The 23,209-nt window shown below is 39.7% G+C and overlaps 1 protein-coding gene across 1 annotated transcript in view; it reads left to right on the top strand.

The window, feature by feature from the left end:
• RAP2A (RAP2A, member of RAS oncogene family) overlaps window positions 1–19,371 on the top strand; it is a 34,554-nt gene extending 15,183 nt beyond the window's left edge. Inside the window, exon 2 of the mRNA XM_075741311.1 lies at window positions 15,317–19,371. Coding sequence (XP_075597426.1) covers window positions 15,317–15,554 — 238 coding nt within the window. The 3' untranslated portion in view covers window positions 15,555–19,371. The remainder of the gene's footprint in view (window positions 1–15,316) is intronic.
• Window positions 19,372–23,209: the final 3,838 nt, after the last annotated feature.

Genomic DNA, 23,209 nt, shown 5'->3' with positions numbered 1-23,209 from the left:
CTTGTTTTGAAGGTTTTATGATGGCATGACTGGCTGGATGGCTGAGGGGAGAGCAGTAGATGTTGTCTACCTTGGTTTTGATGCTGTCTCCCATAACATCTTCATAGGTAAGCTTAGGACACGTGGGTTGGATGAGTGGACAGTGAGGTGGGTAGAGAACTGGCTGAATGGCAGAGCCCAGAGGGTTGTGATAAGTGGTGGAGAGTCTAGTTGGAGGCCTGTAGCTAGTGGTGTGCCCCAGGGGTCAGTGCTTGGTCTGCTCTTATTCAGCATATTCATCAATGATCTGGATGAGGGGACAGAGCGTACCTCAGCAAATTTGCTGACGATATGAAACCGGGAGGAGTGGCCAACACACGAGAAGACTGCACTGCCATGGACAGGCTAGAGAGTTGGGCAGAGAGGATCCTAACGAAGTTCAACAAGGGCAAGTGTAGGGTCCTGCACCTAGGGAGGAACAACCCTAAGCACCAGTACAGGTTAGGGGTTGACGTGCTGGGAAGCAGCTCTGCAGAGAAGGACCTGGGAGTCCTGGTGGACAACAAGCTCTCCATGAGCCAGCAGTGTGCCCTCATGGCCAAGAAGGCCAATGGTATCCTAGGGTGCATTCAGAAGAGTGTGTCCAGCAGGTCGAGGGAGGTTATCCTCCCCCTCTACTCTGCCCTGGTGAGGCCCCATCTGGAATATTGTGTCCAGTTCTGGGCTCCCCAGTTCAAGAAAGACAGGGAGGTACTGGAGAGAGTCCAGTGGAGGGCTATGAGGATGATTAGGGGACTGGAGCGTCTCTCCGATGAGGAGAGGCTGAGAGAGCTGGGTCTGTTTAGCCTGGGGAAGAGAAGACTGAGAGGGGATCTCATCAATACTTACAAATATCTAAAGGGTGGGTGTCAAGAGGATGGGGCCAGACTCTTCTCAATGGTGACCAGTGACGGGACAAAGGGCAATGGGCACAAAGTGGAACACAGGAAATCTCCATCTGAACGTGAGAAAAAAACTTCTTTACTGTGAGGGTGACCGAGCACTGGAACAGGCTGCCCAGAGAGCTTGTGGAGTCTCCTTCTCTGGAGATATTCAAAACCTTCCTGGACGTGATCCTGTGCAACCTGCTCTGGGTGATCCTGCTCTAGGATCCTGCAGGATCCTTGCTCCTGCAGGGGGGTTGGCCTAGATGATCACCAGAGGTCCCTTCCAACCCCTGCCATTCTGTGATTTTTGTTCTTTTTTTTTTTTTTTTTCTCTCTCTCCCTCTTTCACACACACATGCATGTGTTGTGCTTTGTGTCAGCTAGCAAAGCCCATCCTTTCCATCAGTTCAGCTAAGTGACCATGTCTTTGGGTGACACAGGCCATCAGCCAGCATACAGCCACTGGCAAAATGCCGATGTGGAGATGCTCCAGTGTCCTAAGGGTGCTGACAGCTGGGAGCCTTGGGCTTTGGCCCTGGTGCACCCGCTCCACTGCTGACACAGTTTTGGCACTGACCAAAGCAGCCAGGTGCCTAAAGCCCCAGAGATGCAGTGGTGCGGGCAGCTGCGCAGTGATGGAGTCCCAGGGGCTAACCTCACTGTTGCGGGCATGGCCTAATAGCTGATAGGGTTAACATGAGCAAGATAAAGCGGTCTTCGAGGTGATTGAGTGCCACAAAGTGTCTTCATAGACAATAAAATGGCTGTCAGACATGTTAGTAAAACTCTTCTGGGAAAAGGGAGCTTTTTTAAACCTAGAGTAGACCCAAAGAAATTAACATTTATATGGTAGTTAAAATATAAATAGCTCAACATCTGAGATGATGAGTATATCTGAGCTCCTCATTCTAGCTGGCTTCATTTTAATAGTTACTCAAATATTAGATTTGAGATATACATACACACACATGTAAGGAAGAATAAAATGTTTAGATTTTACTGTTTTATATACTAGATACCCTATATCTGATGTCATTTTATAAACAAGTCCTTAATAGGAAAGTTCTGGATACCAGAATGGGTAAACTTTCGTTTCATGCCTTCCAGTATATTCAGGCCACTGGTTTAGAATTAAGTAGTCTGTTGGGGTTTTTTATGTAAAATTGGTACATTATTATTATTCCTACATTATTGTAGGAAGAATGAAAAATGTTCCTAAGAAAATTATTTCTGAAGTTTAGGCTCAACATAGAAGAGAGGTTATCAGTAAATCATACTTTATATTCACTGCGTAGAGGTAGTGTGCTGGGACCGAAAACTTATTTAAAGAACAAAAAAAAACACCAACCAAAAAACCTCACATGACTTTGGAAGCTCTTATTTTTATATATTCATGTTTAGATACAGAGAGAGTTTCACTTAACTAGCTGATGTGCTCTGTTGAATCAAATTTCTAGAGTAACAAAGTTGAGTTGTTACAGATGGAGGTCACTTCTGAAAACTGTGGAGAAGAAAACCTTCTTGGTGCTCTGTTCATTCAAACATTCCAATTATTTAAACCAGACTTATAGTAATTAGATAAATTATTCTGTAAGATGAGGGCCATCAACTTTCTGAAGTCATGGCAGAATATTTTTCTTTCCCAAGTTAGAAGTCAAATGTTCTGGTAGAAACTCAGCATGGGGGAAGAAGCTTTCAGAACATCTGCTAATGAAACTAGTCAAGGCTTTCAGATTCTCATCTGTTTTTTTTCTTTGTTGGTGACAAGTTTTATTTTGGTAAAAGAGAGCTTGACTATATTCAAAAGGATATGAAGTCATAATACTACTTCTGAAGTAAAATAGAAAATTATAGAACTTGTTCTATTTTCTCCTAAATTGGTTCACTATACCAGCATGGCCACTGGCTTAGAGTTTCTCTAAAATAGTCTATCTTCTGAAAAATACCTAGAGTTGTAACCTAATCATAACATTGTGAGGAAAATCTGTCTCAACAGAGCATTTTTTGCAAAGTTTTCTTACAAGCATTGTAGGATATTTTTTATTAGCATGAAGGACATTAAGCTGTATTCTTTTTTGGTTACTAGGGCAACAAAGAAGTCTCTGCTTTGTATGAGACACACAAATTCTCTTCAGGCTATGCAATATCATATAAAGTCTGGTATCTACCTGCCTTAGCTTCTATATGGGGATTGATGAGAGAGCAGAAATTTATGCCAGGTTGTTTGCCTTTGCCTCTTAATCCCATTATTTTTCTTTTACTTTCTCTTAAGTTTTAAGTGACCTGAAGCTAGGCTTGTTGCAAAAGGTCAAATTCTTTAAAAATTAAATAAATAAAAGCCACTATGGAAATGCAGTTCATATCATTCATTGAAGAGGTTTCCCAGTGAAGCTGTGGATGCCCCCTCCCTGGAAGTGTTCAAGGCCAGGTTGGATGGGGCTTTGGACAACCTGGTCTAGTGGAGGATGTCCCTGCCCACGGCAGGGGGGTTGGAACTCTGAGGTCCAAGGATGATCTTTGAGGTCCCTTCCAACCCAAACATATTCTCTGATATCTATATGTAATGCTCAATTCTACAGACCAGATAGAGGCAAACAAATTGTCAGAGGTGAATTTTGTGATCCAGGCTTGCGTATGCTTTCAGAGGCTCTATCTGGGTAGTGCTGAAAGTCAACAGATCTCAAAGTGAGAGAGCTCTTACCTCGACATGGAGGAGAAGCTGTTGCTTTTTGTGTGGTTCTGACTGGACGGCACAACATGATCATTCCTGAACTCTAATCCTTTGGAAGCAGGTGATGCTGCTAAGAAGGTTTTGAATTAATTGTTAGGCCTGTTCTTGAAGACTGTAAAAGTGTAATTTTAATGAGCTAGAGAAAATCCTATTAGAATAGTTTAAATAAGTTTTGCAGTGGGATTTTTATCAGTGATTATAAATTGATTAAAGGAATGTAAGAGTGTGTTCACTGTGAAGAGTGAAATAATATCTTACAGGACTATAGTCTTCTGGCCCTTTTAAAATGCATGTGCATTTGACTATATTTGCTAGCTGAAGTTTTTACTTTCTGCATCTGCTAAAAAGTTTTACTTTCTATAGTTTAAATAAACAAGGATAAAGAGATTGAAGTTGTCATTAACTTATGCTTGAGTTTTAGTTAATTCTGTAAAATCTGGTTAATTCACTTTGCTTTCATAATGGTAGGATATATGTCTATCTTGAGTCCTGTAAGTATGATTATCAGTTCCTCTACATGAATGGCTATAAATATTTGTATAGCTTTGGTATTTGTTTCTCAGCTCATTTGCTATGGAAACAAGCCTTATGCAACTAAGTTGTCTGCTTGTCTCATCTTCCTCCATTACCTGCCAGTAAGTTTTGAATTCTGTGGCAAAATTAAACTAAATTAATTGCTGGGACAAGTTCCAAAAAGGTTGTGGAAGGTCTGTGCTTGGAGGTTCTCAATACTGAACCTGTACATGGCCCAGATATCTCCTGGCTGACCTTGCTCTGAGCAGGAATTTGGACTAGAGACCTCCCACCCATGTGGTTCTGTGGTTTGAAGTCTGGAATGAATTAAAAATCTAAATAGTGGTTAAGGTCTATCTGAATTGTTGGTGGGAAAGAGACCTTGTCAGTGCTCTAGTTGTGGAAAAATACCATGGCATGTGCTCAACCCTAATTATGGGCTGGAGAATGGCAAGGGGAAGAGTTGTAGGCAGAAGTTAAAACTAGAGCTTTAGATAACAGCATTGACCAAGGAAGGGCTGGATGCTGCTTCAGCTTTTCCAAATGGAATATTAACAATTCCATTGTTAATGGATTATCAAAGATTTTTCTTTAACCCAGCTACAGGCATAACCTTTGATATATCTGAATTGGTACAACTCTGGTCACTTTTCTTCTCCTCCCCCACCTTTGTCAATGCTTCCTTGTGCAGTGGGTTTACTGTATATTTTAAATTATTATAATAATTCATCTAAAGGTTTGCATGACGAGAAATGCTTCTGAGAGAAATTTCTTGTGACAAAGCATGTATTGATAGATAAATGGAATGCATTTTAGGGTCACTATTAAGTTCTTTGAACATAGCAATGTAATACATTTAAAATGTGCAACAATTAGAATCCATAGATTTGCTGTATGATGTGCAAGAGGCTTATATTGCTTTTAATAGTGTCATGGTTTAACCCCAGCCAGCTACTAAGCACCACACAGCTGTTCACTTGCTCCCACCCCAGGTGGGATGAGGGAGAGAATCAGAAGAGTAAAAGTGAGAAAACTCGTGGGTTGAGATAAAGACAGTTTAATAGGTAAAGCAAAAGCTGCACATGCAACCAAACCAAGACAAGGAATTCATTCTCCACTTCCCATGGGCAGGCAGGGGTTCAGCCATCTCCAGGAAAGCAGGGCTCCATCACACATAACGGTGACGTGGGAAGACAAACATCATCACTCTGAACGTCCCCCCTTCCTCCTTCTTCCCCCAGCTTTGTATGCTGAGCATGACATCACAAGGTATGGGATATCCCTTTGGTCAGTTGGGGTCAGCTGTCCCAGCTGTGTCCCCTCCCAACTCCTTGTGCACCCCCAGCCTACTCACTGGTGGGGTGGTGTGAGGAGCAGAAAAGGCCTTGGCTCTGTGTGAGCACTGCTCAGCAGTAACAAAAACATCTCTATATTAGCAACATTGTTTTCAGCATAAATCCAAACCATAGCCCCATAGTAGCTACTATGAAAAAAACTAACTCTATCCCAGCCAAACCCAGCACGAATAGGTATCTGCATTTTTCATTGCCTTTGCAAAGGGACCGATTGTATCCCACATCATCAGAATAGGCAAGCTTTTTGACCTTGTAGAAGTTTTGTATGGAGAAGAGAGGAGGAGAAATCCCTCAATGTCGGCGTATGTTTTAAGATATTGTGAGCCCTTGCAGTTTCTGCTCAAGCTGTTAGAGTTGAAGTGAGGTAACAACCTTGGCTTTGTCCCCCACGCTGGTGTCCTTGTTCCTGGTCTGAGGCACACCTAATCCAACAGCTTTATTCTTTCTGCTGGCAGGCTTGGTGTTGGTGCAAAAGTTGCCCTAATGCGTCTGTTCTCAATAGTTGTAAAGAAAACCTGAAGATTTGTAGTGTTACATAGCCTAACCCTGACAATAGGTGGAATGTGGGATGTTTTTCTCTTGAAGAGTGAGCAAAACTGTTAATGCATCCTTCAAGGTGTTCAGGTTGTCTCCATTGCTAAGGATGGAAGCCCTCAGAAGTGTTTACATGCCATAGGCATTCAGAGGATAAATCTGATGACTGTTGTTTTCTTCAGGCGGAGAACAGAGGTACAGTGTTTGAGGGACTTGCTAGAAATCACACAGGAAATCTGTAGCAGGGTATAGAACTGAACCCCCACCCCTTAATTTGTGTCAGCACTCCTCTCACTGGATGTTTCATGTGTTTTCTGCAAGGTATCAGGATAAAGTTTAATTATAAGTGGTTATGTCTGAAAAAATGGTCATTTTAAAGAATTGTCTTTTTTTTAAGACTTAAAAATACAAATAAAGGAGAGATGGTAATCTCTTTACTTTTAGTATCTTCCATATGTTGTACATTTGGTAGGTACTGAAAACCTTGACATACCCAGCCATGCTCATTATGCTGGAATAAATATTAATATATTAGCGTGGCATATGGCTTAAAAAATATTTAAGGTCAGAAAACTGATATAGTCATTAAGAATAATTTTCAATTATGGACCCAAAGTTTAAATACTTAAACATGAGGCCTAATTTTCAATATGTTGAGCCAATCCTACAGCTAGTAGCACCAATTTTTGAAAAATTAGATGCTTAGCTTTAGGGTCTGGAAATTTTGAGCAAGAATTTTGTACTTAAATAACCATACTGTGTCTCATAATCTTTTCATGGTTTTCTGGACAACTAGACTTCTTTCAGTGCAAACTGAGTATAGAGACAGCAACTACATGAAATCGTTGCACCTGTGAGAATCTCAGATTTGTAGGATATTCTGATTTTTCCTGTTGCTTTTAGAAACCAGAGAATTTAGTCACAATGGAAGAAGTTAGGTAAAACACTTGCATTGCATTTTATGTAGACTTGAAACTTGTGGTTATTGCTTCTTAAACTGTACCAAAGAACAGAAAATTATTTGAAAATTCCAGTGTTTCTAATTTGCTAAATGTGGCCAGGACTTCAGGATTTCAGCAAGATGATGTTGATGCTCAATTATGTAAGATGAGGATTTTGATTGGCATGGGGAGGGAATTCAAGGATTAAAATACTGTTTGAATACACTCACAGCAAACCTGCTGCTGAGCAGGTTGATGTTATGTAGCATCTTTTCAGTCTTGATAATGGACTTCAATGTTAGATATGAAGTGTAGTGATAGATACTAGGGAGATGTGTCCTGTTTAAGGTAAAAGCTAACCTGTTGTTTGCAAAGGCTTTCGAGCATCTGAAATGACAGTGGATGAGAACTGCTGTTACTCCTGTCATAGGCTCCTTGTTGTCATCTCCAGCACTCAAAGTGCTGTTTGCCCCTCACTTCCTATGCCAGAGCATTACTGCAAGGGGTACCAATATTGTCACTGGACATAGCTTAAACATTTATAGTTCTGCAAAGATGCTGAGAAAAGGTCTGCCTAAGATCTTGCTGATCAGGGATTTTTCTTTAAGACTTCCCTTTAGTGATCAGTGAACTCTTTTCCCATAGGGCACGTTGGCAGGCCATTGAATTTTCAGGTATAGTTGCTGGTTTACAACCTAAGCAGGTGACAGAGCTGAAGATAGGCTTTATCTGCAGTGACTTGCAGAACCAGGCTGAACACATGGAAGGAGTTTATCGTTACTCTAGTTACCCCATGAGATCTTAGATGTGGAAAATCCTCTATAGATGAGACTTTCTCTCTGAAATGACCGGAAATAGCCTAGAACGTTTCTTAGTGTCCTTCACACAGAAATGATATGCATCATCCTGTTGCCTGTGTTGCAGCAAAGGAATGCAGGTTTGCTAGATAGTCTTTGAGTATGTGTATCAAATAGTACCATCCACTGGTCTTGTCCCTTGGAAGTTCTCAGCTGTGAGCTGCCTAGAAACGATGTATCTGAGCGCTTTGGTTGAAAAGTGCTTATAGTTACAGTTGGGAAGCAAAATATATATAGTGTTTCATTACATTGAGTTTTGTTGTTATTGTTTCTTGGGCTTTTGCTTGGAAGAGAACTATTTCCTCTAATTACTTACATGCACAGTACCAAGGGTAAGCCTGCCAAACAATTTCAGCAAAACTGGCATTGGTTGAGACTTTTCCTAGACCTTGAAATCAAACTTGAAAGTGTAAGGTGACTATAACAACCACAGAACTGAATTGGCTTTGAAGTATTTTATTTAAGTTGAGGTGATTATTTCCAGAAAGTTTCATGTACAAGAACAAAGTTTCTAAAGCCTCCTCAGAAGCGATATGGTGTGGTGGTTATTTATTATTCTAATATTATTCTCCGGGTGGTTTTACATTATTATTTAATTTGCTGTCCGATGAGTAAGTACAATTATCCTGACTTTGTATACCTCAGTCTATCCATCTGAAGAGTTTGTTTCCCAAAGGCACTATAAGGAGTTCATGTCAAAGCCTAGAATAAAATGTTAGATCCCCAGTCCTGCAATTAGGCCATACACTGTTCTTTATAGCAAAATAATTCATGACTCAGCCACCTAATTGCAGTGGGACTTCCAATAAGCTCTTTAACATCTACTCATTTATAAAAATTATTTTAAGACTCTTTTTTTTAGTTGGGAGTTGTTGCTTAAGTAATTAAATCCTTACACAATATAGCTTACAAAACTGAATATTAAATGCAATTAATTGGTAAACTGGAATGACTTGTTTGCATCAGAATGGTGGGGGTTTTACAGCTGTTCTGTATGGATTTACCTGAGAAGCTGTAATAATTGCCATTAGAGAGCAAAGTGCTCAAACTTTGCAGTAACCTACTTACTTTTAAATTTACATACTTATCTCCTGACACATCCTATACAGGTATAGGCACATCTTCGTTGGTGTATATTTGCAGGGCTCTGTGGAAAAAGATATAACTCTGCAGACTGAGCCCCTGCTGTTGATTTAACTCATAATATCAACATTTTTAAAGCTACCAAAATAAAAGGAGTCAGGGTTTGGAAAAAGTGCAATGTCCTTTCTGCCTAAATTTCTTAAGACGGGGTAGTAATTGCTTTAGAAGTACGTACGTATTTTTCCTGCTGCTTTGGTTCAAGAATTGGAAGCTTTCAACAAAGGGTTAAGGTTGGTTGTTTTCCCCTTGACAATTCTGTGGTCTTGCTTCCTCTCATCCTGGTGTTTGAGAGGCTCAGAATCAGACTAGGGAACACTGTGTGTCTTATCCTCTGAAGCTGATGTCACTTTTAACTATTGAGGATTCTGCATTAAACACCCAAGGAATTGTGAGAAAGGGATAAGAAAAGGTCTTGATAGTTACGTTTGGAATATGCTCTTTCTGCAGATGAGGAAATTTCAAGTTATGACAGATTTTACTGTAGGCAATCAAAGTTTGCAAGTTACATTACAAAATGTAATGTTTAGTAATATTTAAGTATGATTTTGTAAACAATCTAATAGATTTAACTGTTATTTTTAATACTTTATTTCATATTGCACAGGATTCTTATCACAATTTTTTTGTAAGTCTAAAATGAAGAATAACTTTTTACTGACCTTCTGATCTTATTTGCATCATCACTGTCCCTAATATCTTTTTACCTTAAATTACTTTCCTTTTTGAAATACTATCAAAAATGCCAGAAATACATTAAAAAAAAAAAAAAAAAGAGGGAAAGACACCCTGCATGTAGAAGGTGACAAATAAGGGTGGTATAGTACTGGAGACTCCTTTTGATGATTAGGAATAGTTATCATGGATAGATACCTTTACATTTCAGTGGTCCCAGTATTTAACATGTAAAGCTAGAAATCATACATCTTTCCATAAATGTCAACAGGACACAAGCTAGTTATAAGAAATAGTCTTTAAGAATACAATTGTTTTTTCCTCTTAATTTGTTTACGTTATACAGTAAATTTCTGCATTTTTGTTAAACATATTTGACTCTGATTTGAAGCTCAGGCAAAAATCCTAGAAAAGGTACAATGTTTCCAGAATGTGAATTTGAAAGCAGGAACCCATCTGAACTTTTTAACGTCTCTTGTCTTGGTCCGGCTCGCTTCTTTCCCCTACCCCCAGTTTAGGGGTATTGGGCGATCTCTAGCACAGTTTAAGGGAATCAGATCAGTTTATTAGCCTTGGTGTACATAACTATTTTTTAATTCTTGCTTTTTTTATTCTTCATTTTTATTATATTTTCACTGCACATCATCTTTGTTTTTATCTTTATACAATGACAGCTCTAACGAGAAATCTGAAAAGTACCTTGTAAAAGAGATTCAGATGTGATATCATGTACTGCCCATGTTTTTCTCTCTCTGAATAAGATTGGTGGTAGATAAAATGAGAGGTAAAAATCTCTGAAGAGCATTTACGTACCATTCATCTTGAGGCTTTCTAAATGTTTTAAGCTGTTATTCAAAGAATACATATTAATCTAAACAGAAATGTGGATGATGTATGTGCCGTGTGAGATAAGATAAAATGTAGAAACTGTTTATCACTGTGTAGCACTTAAAGCTGTGTGGTCAGTGGTGCATAGCTGGGCCACATAAAACATTTAGCGTCCGTGCATTTATTGATTCCACATGGCTACGGTGTCCATCCTCAGGGAAACTGAGGGATTTACTGTGGCCTGTTGGTCCCAGAAGCTCATTAAAGATGAATAACAGGGTGGGTTTTAGCATTGAATAGTTATCTGGGACTGGGAAATATAGGCTGGCTCCCTTTTACGGAGCAACAACTGTGTCTTGCCAGTAGTGATATCTTAGATATGATGGTATTTGACTCTGCACCAGTGTCTTTCATGACTATAAATGACTGCAGTCGTGTTATCTATTTGGGAGTTGCCGCTGCTCAGTATCTGTCGTATTGGAGCCGAAGATAGCGAGATCATTTAAACAGGGTGAAGTACCTTGTTTTTTAAACGTGTTCTGCAAACATGTGTAATTGGTCTTGCAAAAATTTGTTCCTGAAGAGGTCTTGAAAAGTTAAGCCTTCCTGTGCTGCATTTGAATATATTTCTTACGGGCTCTGCTATGACGTTTGCCCTAGAATACATACTGCACTGCACTGATGCAGAGGAAACTGGCAGCAGTTCCCATTTTCAGGTGGGCCTCATGCTTTTCATTAGGAATGACCAGTGCTGCTCAAAGCTTTTCAGCAGTCCTGAGAAACTTGGATTCTCCTTCTCCAGGAACAGAACAGAACTGTGCCACTTCTCCAGTGCCAAGGGGACAGGCAGGGGGAGATGCGCTGTGCTGAAAAGCAAGACGTCTGCCCAGCTCCTGTGATGGGCTGAGCTGCCCTGTCACGCATCCTGCCATAGCAGCAGCAGTCTGGCTTTTCAGGGCTCTGGTATAAGCGGTGGGGTTTTAGCCTCTACTACTCTGCTAAAAGTATTTGTGAGCAGGTTAGATCCTACTTGAAGCTTTTGAAAGGATTTGTGAATTCCTGAGTTTGATTTTTATGGTTGTATGGAAGGGTTCTGCATTGCTGCTTGAGCATTTGCAAGGCAGCTCTTTTTTTCCTTTGTAAAGAACGTATTTTCCTCTTGAGTCACTGAAATGCAACAGGGTGAAAAGCCTATGAGCTTGTTCTTCCCTCTGAATTTCATTAGAATCATTTAATTCCACCACATCTGAGAAATCACCCTTTCCCCTTGCGGGCCTATGCCGCTGCACACCACCTCAGCGGCAGGTGTGCCAACATCAGGCCAGTCCCAACCTCTGGGAACAGCGAGCAGAGCCTCCAGGGCAGGCAGAAGTCACCTCCGGCAAGATCAGCAGCCGTGGTAGGGGGAGCATTGAACCAGGGATCTCCCATACTCATCAGAAATAAATTTGCCCAGGATGCTAAGTGAGGCAGGACATGTTGGGAGGTAAAGGCTGGAGAGCCAGCTTGACCTTCAGAGCTTGTAGAGCTTGATTTAGTTGAGTGCTAGGGCTTCTGTGGTGTGTTACCAGAACCCGAAAGCTGGGAAGTACAGGGTGGAGACCCTTAGGGACTTGGAATGAAGACCAGCAGGGGCTGGAACCACTACATGGAACCACATAGTTTCTATAAAGGCCTATTAGTTCACACACAGTCAATCTATCATCATCATCATCATCGTATCTGGAGAGTAAAATGCACAGATATCTGGTCTGGCTCTCCCATACTCACCTTGGGCCTGGCAGGACTGATACCAAACTGGAGCTCATAAGCCCATACTGGAGCCAGTCTTCTGCTCAGTATCCAGGGACTGTTTTCCCATTATTTGCCATATTCCAGCCTCCATTATTGTAGATAATGGATACTGACTTTTCTATGTAGAAAGACAGATTGTGTGATAGTATAAATATATATGTGTGTGTGTGTGTATTATAGACAGATTTTATATATATTATAGGCAGGCATAGGTATATATATTTTTATACATTTTATATTTATATATATTATATATATATATAAAAAAAATCACACAGAATATACATATATAAAAAGTATTTTCTCTGTAAAGTTGACTACTCAAAATTTAGGTAATACAAGGATGTATTTTGCAAGAGCAACTTTATTTTTGCCCTGTGAGATGTTTGATAAGATGACATAATGCGAGTTTTGCAGAAATGCTTTCTTACACAATTTGATGTTGTAAAGTGGTTATTGGACTACTGGATATAATCTGGATTATAAGGTAAATAAAGCCATTGACTGTAGTATTACCATCTCATTTTAAGTAGTGAAGGTAGGTAATGATTAGGGTAAATGCAAGAGGCAAAAGCAGGAAAAAGCAATGCAGAAAAGTGCTTCTATCTGTTCCACCTAATAGTTCCTAGATGGTCCTGTGCAAATAAATTAAATTGGACTTTTCGCATATATCCTGTCAGCTCATCAGTTCCTTTTGTTGTTCTGCAGTACAAAACTTCACTATTTCCACCGCTCCATGTCCCAGGTGTTGAGTACCCGTAGTAAACAGATCCTCAGATATTTAGTTGCCCAGCTTTTCTGGGGTTCCTAAACCTTTTTAAGCACTTGAATATTTCAGTGTAACTGGTTATAAACCTGCAACAAGTGTGTGGGTTTTTTTCCTCATATGTTTCTCAACAAATTGGAGTGATCTTGCAGAACAAGTAGAGAGGTGATCTTGTGTTTTAATTCTGGCTCATTTACTTCTTCACTGAATGCTTCTCAAGTGGCTGCTTTGAATTTCTCAATTTCTCCCACTGGTAAAATTGAGAAGGTACAGAATACCTGGAGGAGCTGGTGGAGGGAAGTTTGGGGCCCTTAGATATAAAAAAATGCAGTGAAGGTGTACCTGATTTCACTTTCATTGAAGAGTTTTTAATGCTGTACAGCAAATACAATAGGACACATGCATCTGAACAATAAAGATAAAAAGAAATATTGAATTCCTGTCTTATGTGTTGAATGCCATCCATCTTCTGTAATTAAAGACTATGCTATCATGTGTTTAAACGCGGGAGGACAGATTTCAAGATGCTTGTGTGTATTTTGGTACTTAATTAATGGCAGCTTAGCTCTTGCAAGAGTTCCAAGGGTATCGTTGTGCGAAATACTGTATATCCACTGAGTAAGAAATGGATTGTGTCTCTCCAGATGGTAAATGAGGATAGGATAAATGGTGAAAGGGTAGGGAATTCTCTACAATTATTGACCACAGCCCTAGACTGCGGATTAAATGACATTCCCATAGTTAGCAAAGAGACATAACAAAGTTTAGAATTTCAGCTGCATCTTATGACATAGTTGGACCAAGTTTTGGTACTGCTGTGGTGGTGTAAGAGTTGCTGAGGTGGTTTCAGAAGTTCCTGCCCTTCTATCCTTTCTGACTCTGTGGGATGCCACCGTCCCTGCGGTAGAGCTGACAGGAGCACAAAGGTTCCCTGTTCTAGTCTTGACAGCTGAGTTTCATCATGGCTGGTAGGTTAGACCATGCTGCTGGATGGTTCCCTCAACCAGCTGAGGCACGTGCACCAGCTCTGCTCTGCTGCCCTGCCTGGGAGGGAGGGATGAAGGAGGACTGACAGGTGGCTTAAGAACAGTGACATCTTCAACTGCTGCTGCAGGTGTCAGCCATGACTGTTGTCTGTCCACAGCAGAGTCTTACTAAAGTAATTTGACTTAAAGCAGTACTATTAAGCTAATACGAAGTAGAAAATCAGATTTAAATTAAGAGGGAACCATCTTGTTTCTCTTAGATCTTTGTTTAGTTTAAATGCTAAAAGCCATAATCTGTTTTTCTCTCAGTCCTTGTTGCTTTCATGAGAAAACCCATATGAGAGTCTTTTGGAAATAGGCCCAGTGTTTTCTTCTCTGCTATGGCAAATATGTAAATTTAAAACCTGACTGAATACTTATTTAGTTCCATGTCTGAAGAAGGGTTTGTGCATATGAGGATGGGGGGGGGGGGGGGGGGGGGAAAGGCAGGCATTTTAATTTTTAAAAAAAATTGGCAAGGAGGTGCAAAGTAATAAATTCCTTCATAGCTTGTATGATCTATTGTGCTGTCCAAGTTGATTAGGAAGTAGAACTGTGATAGTATTGTCTGCAACTTTTTTTTTCTTTTCAGCTTGTTTAACTACCGTAATGATATGAATGCTGCAAGACAGAGTTATATATTCTGCATTAGCTAATACATGTTTTTATAGAACAATACTTTTGTGTATACACAGTACTTGAAGTGGGCTACATTTCCTGAAATTTTAAACAAATTTACTGGCCCTCTGGTTTTCTCCCTTTTATTGCAAATGTGAGAGTTCCGTATATATTAACCAAAGATAAATGTACCTTCGAAAGGGAGAGTGAGGCATCCTTATCACAAGCAGGAAATACAACATGATACTTGTTCAGGGAGAAGGAGGACATAATGTTGAAGGGAGGTTGACATCCATCCTGTTCTTACACCCTAAATGAGATTGCCAACATACAAAATATTATTATATTCCTAGGTTTTGTAGTGTGGCAGTGTTTCTCCAGATTTCCTGGTGGGAAAGAAAATTCAGAGGAGGAAGCATTCTGTAGAACTCTTAAGAAAGCTCTGGGGGGAAAGAGATGTGCAACAAATCGCTAGAATGTGAAATATGCAAAGCATTTTATTCAACGTAAAATTTTAAGATCATCCAAATGTCTCTTTCTTGTTGGGTCTGTACTGTTTGCAAATGTTTATATTTAGAATGTTGCTAGTTTTTCAATATAATTATTGCTGTTGTTTTTGTTTTTTAAACTGTAGATATGAGAAGGTGCCAGTAATTCTGGTTGGTAATAAAGTGGACCTGGAAAGTGAGAGAGAAGTATCATCGAGTGAAGGCAGAGCCTTAGCTGAAGAATGGGGCTGCCCCTTTATGGAGACCTCTGCTAAAAGTAAAACAATGGTGGATGAGCTCTTTGCGGAAATTGTTAGACAAATGAACTATGCAGCACAGCCAGACAAAGATGATCCATGCTGTTCTGCGTGTAATATACAATAGCATTAAAAATGACCTAACCTGGACTTTATTTACAGAAATTTTGTAAGGTGGTAAAACTGTCTACTTCACTTCCTGGTTTGTGGGTCACTTGAAATACATCTGTAGTGAAGTAGCAACATTAACTCAGAGCTGAGCATTGGAAGTCAATCACTGACTCAATATAATTGGGTTAAATGACCACATCTCACCCGTTTTTCCCTTTGAGCACCTGCAATTTTGTGGCATAGCCAGTTTATCTACAGGGTCGTTCTGGTTAAGCGTACGTGTATTGTCTTCTCGGATCGGACAGCAGCAACAGCATCTATTTCTGAAGAAGCTGGAAAACTTTTGGAAATGGGAAACAAAAGCAGTGGAGAGAATATCTCTGAAGACCATTCTCAACTAGCACAAGCATGAAAGGAGAGCCAAGTCTTTCAGTGTCTAATTACTGTACTTCAGGACGTGCGCTATCACTTGTGGCCAAGTTTGTTCAGTCAAATATGTTGATTTCACCAGAACTTCTGACTGTGTTAGAGGAAGAGGCTACCAGAGACCTGTATAGTTTGGATTTTTTTCAAAAAATCGATGCTATTATTTCTACACTTTATCCCACATCTTGAAATAGAAAGCATTGCATCAGTGTGTGAAATGAGGGGCAAGATCTGAAAACAAATGATGGGTGAAGAAACAGTCTGGCATTGGAATGTTTTAAATCTTTTGTTTTGCTGCTCGAAAATGGAGGATCGCTTCAGGTTTTGGTCTGCAAAAAGCCAAACAAACCCTCTGTTTACAAAGCAGGAAGCATCTTTATTTATCACTTTACTGAACCAGGAGGAAGCAACTGTGATGAAAAAAAATTGCTGAGCCTTACTAACAAGGAACACTTTAATAGATTAACTAGTACCATCTTGTAAGGAAAATTAAGCCATGTTGCATCCATATGTTCCCTTCTGCAGAAACCTCGTGGGACAGTATGAACATCCTGCAGTTTTAAGTTTGTTAAAGACAACAGTTTATCTTGCCTTTAAGGGCTACATTCTCTGGTGTGATCCCTAACTAACCTTTGAAAATCAAGTTTGCTATTTGATAGCTTTAATGTTGAAAACTTAAATTGAATAACCACGTGAAATCATTTGGTTCAGAGGTGAAATAGTTACAGTTGTCATTCTTTAGGTGAGCGTGGAAATGGCTCTTTAATTGCCTGACACACTATTCAAAGGTTGCCCCAATTATTGGAGTGTTAAATGGTGGGAGCAAGTATTTTATTTTGAAAGGATGCTCGAGCTCTGACTTGCTAGTTTCATAGCAGTGAAGTATTTATCATTTGCATGACTAATGGCACAGAAATACCTATTCCGAAGTCTTACAATCAAAGTATAGAAGAGTTTTCAATCACAATGTTTAGATTTTAAATGCTGGAGAGATTGTCTTGAGCTGGATCTTTTATAGGTAAAATTGGCCATAAAAATACAGAGTCACTGAGCCTGTGGTCTAAATAACACCATGCGTTTATTAGTTTTTCAATCTTGTGCAGTAACAGTGTAGTTCCTTGTGTTTAAATGAGTGAAACCAGGGGTGCTGGGGTGTGTGTGTGTGTGGTGAGCGTGTATGTGTGTGTGTGTATATGGCCCTTAGAAATGCTGTAATTGGAGTTAGGTTCGAGAGTTTTGCCTCCATCTGCAGAACTTCCTAAAAACGCTCTCATCTGCTACAAAGGAAACAAGTACAAAACGCCTTGCAGATTTTCATACATCAATATCCTTAACATTTTGAATTATAGTTCAGTGGATGATAACTAAAGGAAATCATATGAATGGAAGAGAACTGGCCATCTCTGCCCTTAATCTTTCAAGACCTTTCCACAACCAATGTATCAAAGGGCATTAGATGTCGCAAAACATTAAGCCTTACTAGAACGTAAATGTAGCCCGTTTCCCATCTACCTTGCAGAGCTTTCACTACTGTACTTTGTTCTCTTAGGGAGATAGGCACACCATTTATTTCTGGCATCTGAATGCCCATTTTGGGTGCTCTGAATCGCCCTCCTAGAGGCACCTACCTCTTTCCATTGACTATATAGCAAACTTAGGCTTTTAACTTTGGTCCTCTGAGTCACGCAACTTCTATGCCTAAACTAGATGGTATGAATGTTCTCTTCCCCCCGCCTGCCCAGTGTGTCAGCCACCATGCTTAAGCAAGATGCGAGATGTTGAATTAATGGTATCTCAATCTTTAAAATAGCTAGATAGGGAAATGGTTTATTGAGCAGTATAACCTATCTGTAAAACAGCTTGTCAGTGCGAGAGCCACTGCATAAGCACTCAAAAAAACCCGTAAAACCAAACCCAAATTTGAAACTGAGTTGGAAGTGCATGTTATTGCAATGCTATTTACAGAGATGTTAAAATCTTACCTCACAGATTGTTCATCAACCGAGAAAATGGCATGAAGGACAATGTGAACAGCCTAACATGAAGTTCATAATATAAAACAGATGGGCTTTTAATATAGGAAACATTGCACAGTAAAATTTTTAACAGAGAAAATATTAATGAAAATATCTCCCAGTCTTGTTTCTTCATTACACTCATATATTTTCAAAAACATAGGCTGTATATAAGCTACCACACAATGTGGCGGGGGCGGGGAAGTGTAAGTGTTGTTTTTCGTTGTATAGTTCTGAGGAAGTAGTTATGCACTATTTGTATTTCCACTAATGGGAAGATAGTGGAGCTTGAATCAATGACAGTTGCACTCAACAGAGATTTTTCAAATTATAGAGGTAGCAGAAACGGAGGTAAGTGAGCCATGCCGCAGTTGCGTGGCCACCACCCTGCGTGAGTCATTGGTCTTGGGTCACACTTTCATTTGTACCCTGATAGGATTACCAATTATAGTATTTGAAAGTTTCTTATAACATGCCTTAAAATATTATGATTTGTTCCAAAGACCCACTTTTCTTTTGGCTGTTCTTGTAGAGCTTTGTACTTTTCTACAAAGACAGCATTTCTCCAGTTTTGTTGTTTTGTTTTGTTTTTTTAAAATGTTGCAACTTTTATTCTTTTAAGCTATGATAGTGAGAGCAACTGTTTCCTCTTTCCCTTAAAAACACACACAAAAACTAGTCAAAGCAAACAAACCTGAATCAGATCAAGAGTATTAAACATAATTGCATTGGGGTTTTTTTGTTTCAGTTTTGTTTTCGTTTTTTCCCTGTCATGTCCGTCCCCCCGCCTGCCCTTTCAGAGCATCAGAAAAATTTTGGTGACATTTTCTGTTCTGGTTCTAGCCTCTCCCTAACCCCAGTACTACAGTTGCCATTACTTTTCTGTGGGAAAACTACTGGTATTTGCTTTCCTGTATAGAATGTTGCCTAAAGATGTCAGCCATTTGGTTGGGGGGTTTTGTGCATGTTTGTTTTTTTATTTTATTTTATTTTTTGTTACCAGTGTGCCGTCAAAGCACTGGTTAGGCTTTAATTGTGAAACTCCGCAACAAAAGCAAATGTTTGACAACTGCAGGAGGCTTTTATCTGCATTGTTGTGCATCTGTTAATTCTTGATCAGGGTTTGAAGAAAGGCTGAAGTGGGTTCTGAAATCAGGCTTAGCGCTGTTGATTTGGAGTTTCCCAGGGGTGAATCAATGTATTTCACAGTTACTTGTTGAACTCTAATACAACTGGCAACTTAAAATGGGGCAACAGTTTGTTTTGTAACAATGTCAGTTGTTTAAACCTTGATGTTTCAAATAAAACAAGAATTGTACATAGAACTCAATGCAAACTCAGCAGTTGTATTTGGAGTTAAATTATTTTAACAAATAAATTTATTTAATGAAACCTCCCTTGCATTTCTTGTATTGTCTATTTTGATTTGGTCAAAAAGTTCATCCAAAGCTGACTAGGGCTACCTAGTAATTTCAAACACCACTGCCAACTATTAGCAGTTCAGCTAAGTATTTCTTGCCAAAATGCTCTTCTGGTACAAATTAAATAGCAATACGTGAAAAGCAAATGTACTTTCATTTTTATGGATGGATGCATGTTGTGATTTAAGTTATAAACTTGATAAAGAACCATAAGGAAGGGAGGGTTTGTTTACTTCTTTTCTTAGAGGGTATACATTGACAAAAATCAGTAAGACTTGGTATTTGGTGAGCTATAGCTCTTGCTATAGCAAGAGAATAATGCTTGCTGTAAAATATAATCAAATGATGTATGAACTTGGTCAATATCTGATATAATTAATACACAGAACTACTTTTATAACATTGAGGTTGCAAAGGGTTATAAAAAGGATTGTTTGTTATATCAGCTGTTCAACTGATGAGTGTTTTGCAGGCTTTCAGCACCATACAAAAGGACTTAGTGTTAGAAAGAACTTCAAATACAATTAGCATGTCAGAGACTTATAAATGAACAGTTGAGCTAATGCTAACAGGATTATTCTAGCTAATTGGCACTGATCAGCAGCTACATTTTAGTCATGCCAGTATCACTAAAATACCCTGTTTTCAGTAATGATGGGTGCCCTGTGGCCTCTTGTTTTCATGTCATGTATGCTATAAGGAACAAGAAACCTGAGGCTGGCACATCTTAAAAGCTCCTAATTCTATGGATAGTACAGAAGGCTGACACTGCTAATTTTATGGGTTTTATTTGCCTATTCATTCTGCAAACCAGTTCCAGGAGAACTTTTGCTGATGGGTTCTTGCAGTCCTGTTAATTTAGTATTATCCTTTTGTTTCACCCGAGAACGTACCTGTACAAGGACAACAGGAATTCATTGGGCTGTTCAGAACAGTTCAGAAAAAATGCCAGTGTGCAACATGTGCTCTTTGCAAATACTGAACAACTAGAAAGCTTTGAGTATTGTACTCTTAACAAATGCCTTCCCTAGGCTGTTCTTTTTTTTTGTTTTGTTTTTTTGGGGTTTTTTTTGTAGCTACTGCAGGAAACTTGTTGACTCTCTGAGATAGCTTTGTAAACTATTTTGATTGGAAATAAATGTCTAGTTACCTATCCTCTACGGGTATCAGTCTTACTGGATCACCACTCTTTGGTCACTTCTGTTGCTGACCAGGGAGTCACTGGACTACATCTTCTATCCCAAGTGAACTTCAGTAGCGTTCTCTCCCTTGCTGTTTACCTGCTGCCTTGCACTTTCTTCTCCATCGAAACATCATCCTTTTTTCTGAGAGTGGGAAGAATTACTCAAAATTGCTGACAACTGTTTCTGTTACTCTGTCTGGCTCACACGGTACGTAGTCTTGTCTTCCTTTTGCAGGCACCAACTTGATCATTCTCTTTTAACAAACATCAGTTTCCAGTTTCTGCTGGCTCTGTTAAATGCACTAGTGCCCTAGCCAGTTGTCTTATTATACATAATTCTGGTTTTGCCATAAAACCTGCAGAAAGACCTTTTCTGTTTTCTGTGCTAATTGCAGTCACTGAATTTGCAGAGATTTTGAGCTGCAGGTTTCTCATCTTTCTTCATAGGGAGGTCAGTTAATGCCTGTGTGACTACATCTGGATTTTGAGTCCAGTTGTTACTTATTTGGGCTTTGGTCAACACAACATATTTTTCTTACCTCCTCACATCGGAGGTAAAAAGTATCAAGTTAGTTTAACATTTTAAATGTCTGTATTTTTTTGCCTCCACTGCTATAATTATGCTCATCATGTGGTCTTTTAATATTTTCCAATGGTACTTTTACATGAAAAGTGACCATAAAAGGACTATCTCAATGGTTGGGCTACCTAAATATTCAGACTTGTATCTGTGCAAGCTTTACTTTTACTACTTTTTCCCTGGGAAGTGTTCAAGGCCAGGTTGGATGGGGCTTTGGGCAACCTGGTCTAGTGGAGGGTGTCCCTGCCCATGGCAGGGGGGTTGGAACTAGATGGTCTTTAAGGTCCCTTCCAACCCAAACCGGTCTGTGATTCTATTCTATGATTTTGTGCCTATTTGCCCAGCAAAACCAACCCAGCTGGGAAGCAGGAACTGGTGTTGCTCTAGCTGTGTCTCTGAGGCACAGACCAGGCAGAGCCCTCACCAATGGTCGGACAATGGGTTGCATTTACCGGCTGGATTGCAAGTGTGTGGAAGGAGAAGTCACGTTGCTGTGAACCAGGCACCATGCAATAGTGGAATCGCTAACAGCAAATCTTCATCCCACTCTGCTGGAACTGTTTTTCGGTGTACTTTTAAGCTCACACCTTGAGGTTTGATTTGAATATGAAATAGTTTGGGGAGCACTGAGAATTTATTTCAGACTTTTCACGGTGCAGCGACCACGTATGTAGGCAACTGGTTTACATGCCTGCTTGCTGCTCTTAGGAGTTTTTGCAAGGTCAGACAGACTCATAGGAATCTCAGTGAGGAATGGGAAAGCGAGTGGTTAACTGGCAGGAGTGGAGGGGAATGGGGATGCATCTAGGTAAAGAGGTGAAAATATAAAACTGTGAAAGATTTGTTCAAGAAAAATATGTAGGTAGACTGAGAGAGTGTTGTGTTGAAGGAGAGAAATGCAGCGTTTATCACAGATCGGGATTAAGAGTATTCCTACACAAAAACACTTATTAGCTAAAGGTAGTAGGTAAAGCAGAGAACTGGATCTTAAGAGTAGCCTTCTACAAGACATTTCTTTTAGTTGAAAGAAGTATAAAGCTGCTTCTTGAGATGTTCAAGGGAAAGATTCTGAATACTTGGATATTTTTTTCTTCTTTTAGAATCCTTGTACAGTTTAATAGCCAAAAGCTGTTATCCCCAAATGTCATCCCCCAATACTTGAGACATGGCACCTTAGCTTTCCAGTTGTACAACAGAGTTTAGAAAAACAAAACATGCTTTCATCCTACAGCTGACAATATACTCTAGATTACAAGTCTTTTGGCTATTAGGTAGGCTTCTTTTTGCTATTCACCCTCTGTTCTTGCAGATAGAATAGATAATCGAACTGAATAAAAGTCACCTGGCACTTTCCAATATGAGACAAGGTGATCAGGGGTTTTTTTATTGCTTTCCAAACTATCTATGAGAGCTCCAGTTTTCTCAGGGTGACCTATCTGTCCCAGATTTGGGAGTGGTTGGTTGTTCTCTCTTTTTTTTTTTTTTTTTTTTTTTTCCCCAATGATTCAGCTGTTTCTACGGCTAAAACAAAGGAAGATGCATCATTCTGCATGTGCTAAATTCTTGAAAACATTCTGTTAAGACCTGGCACCTTTCTGGTTTGAACCACTGGCAAATTGCCCTAAAAAACCACTCAGGACATGAGTCTAAACTTGGCTGAGTTATAAGCCTCTGAAAAAATGGTTTACCTAGTATGAAGAGGGATAGAAGTCTGCATCCAAACTTCAGCTGCCACTGGATATGCTTTTGGCCCTTCATAGTTCATACATAGTAACTCCTGCGTGCAAGGCACAGTCCTTGTGCATATACGTGTGTGTATATATATATATGTACACACTGGGTAGGAGCTGAGAAACAGAGTGGGAATGAGTAGGACGAGACTGATCAGCAGGGAGGATTTCTAACTGTAGATCTTAATGTATCTTGCTCAAGAAATAGAAATCAATCAGCTTTGCTGACAGTGAAGTCCTCTAGGAGCAGATTCAGAGGCGGACTTCATTAACACCGGTGGTAGAGGATTGGTTTGAATGCATGAACATCACAACC

The sequence above is a fragment of the Balearica regulorum genome, chromosome 1 (assembly GCF_011004875.1).
Source record: "Balearica regulorum gibbericeps isolate bBalReg1 chromosome 1, bBalReg1.pri, whole genome shotgun sequence".
NCBI classification, from domain to species: Eukaryota; Metazoa; Chordata; class Aves; order Gruiformes; family Gruidae; genus Balearica; species Balearica regulorum.
Note: the sequence above shows the minus strand (reverse complement) of the source record. Positions and strands in the feature narration are given on the sequence as shown.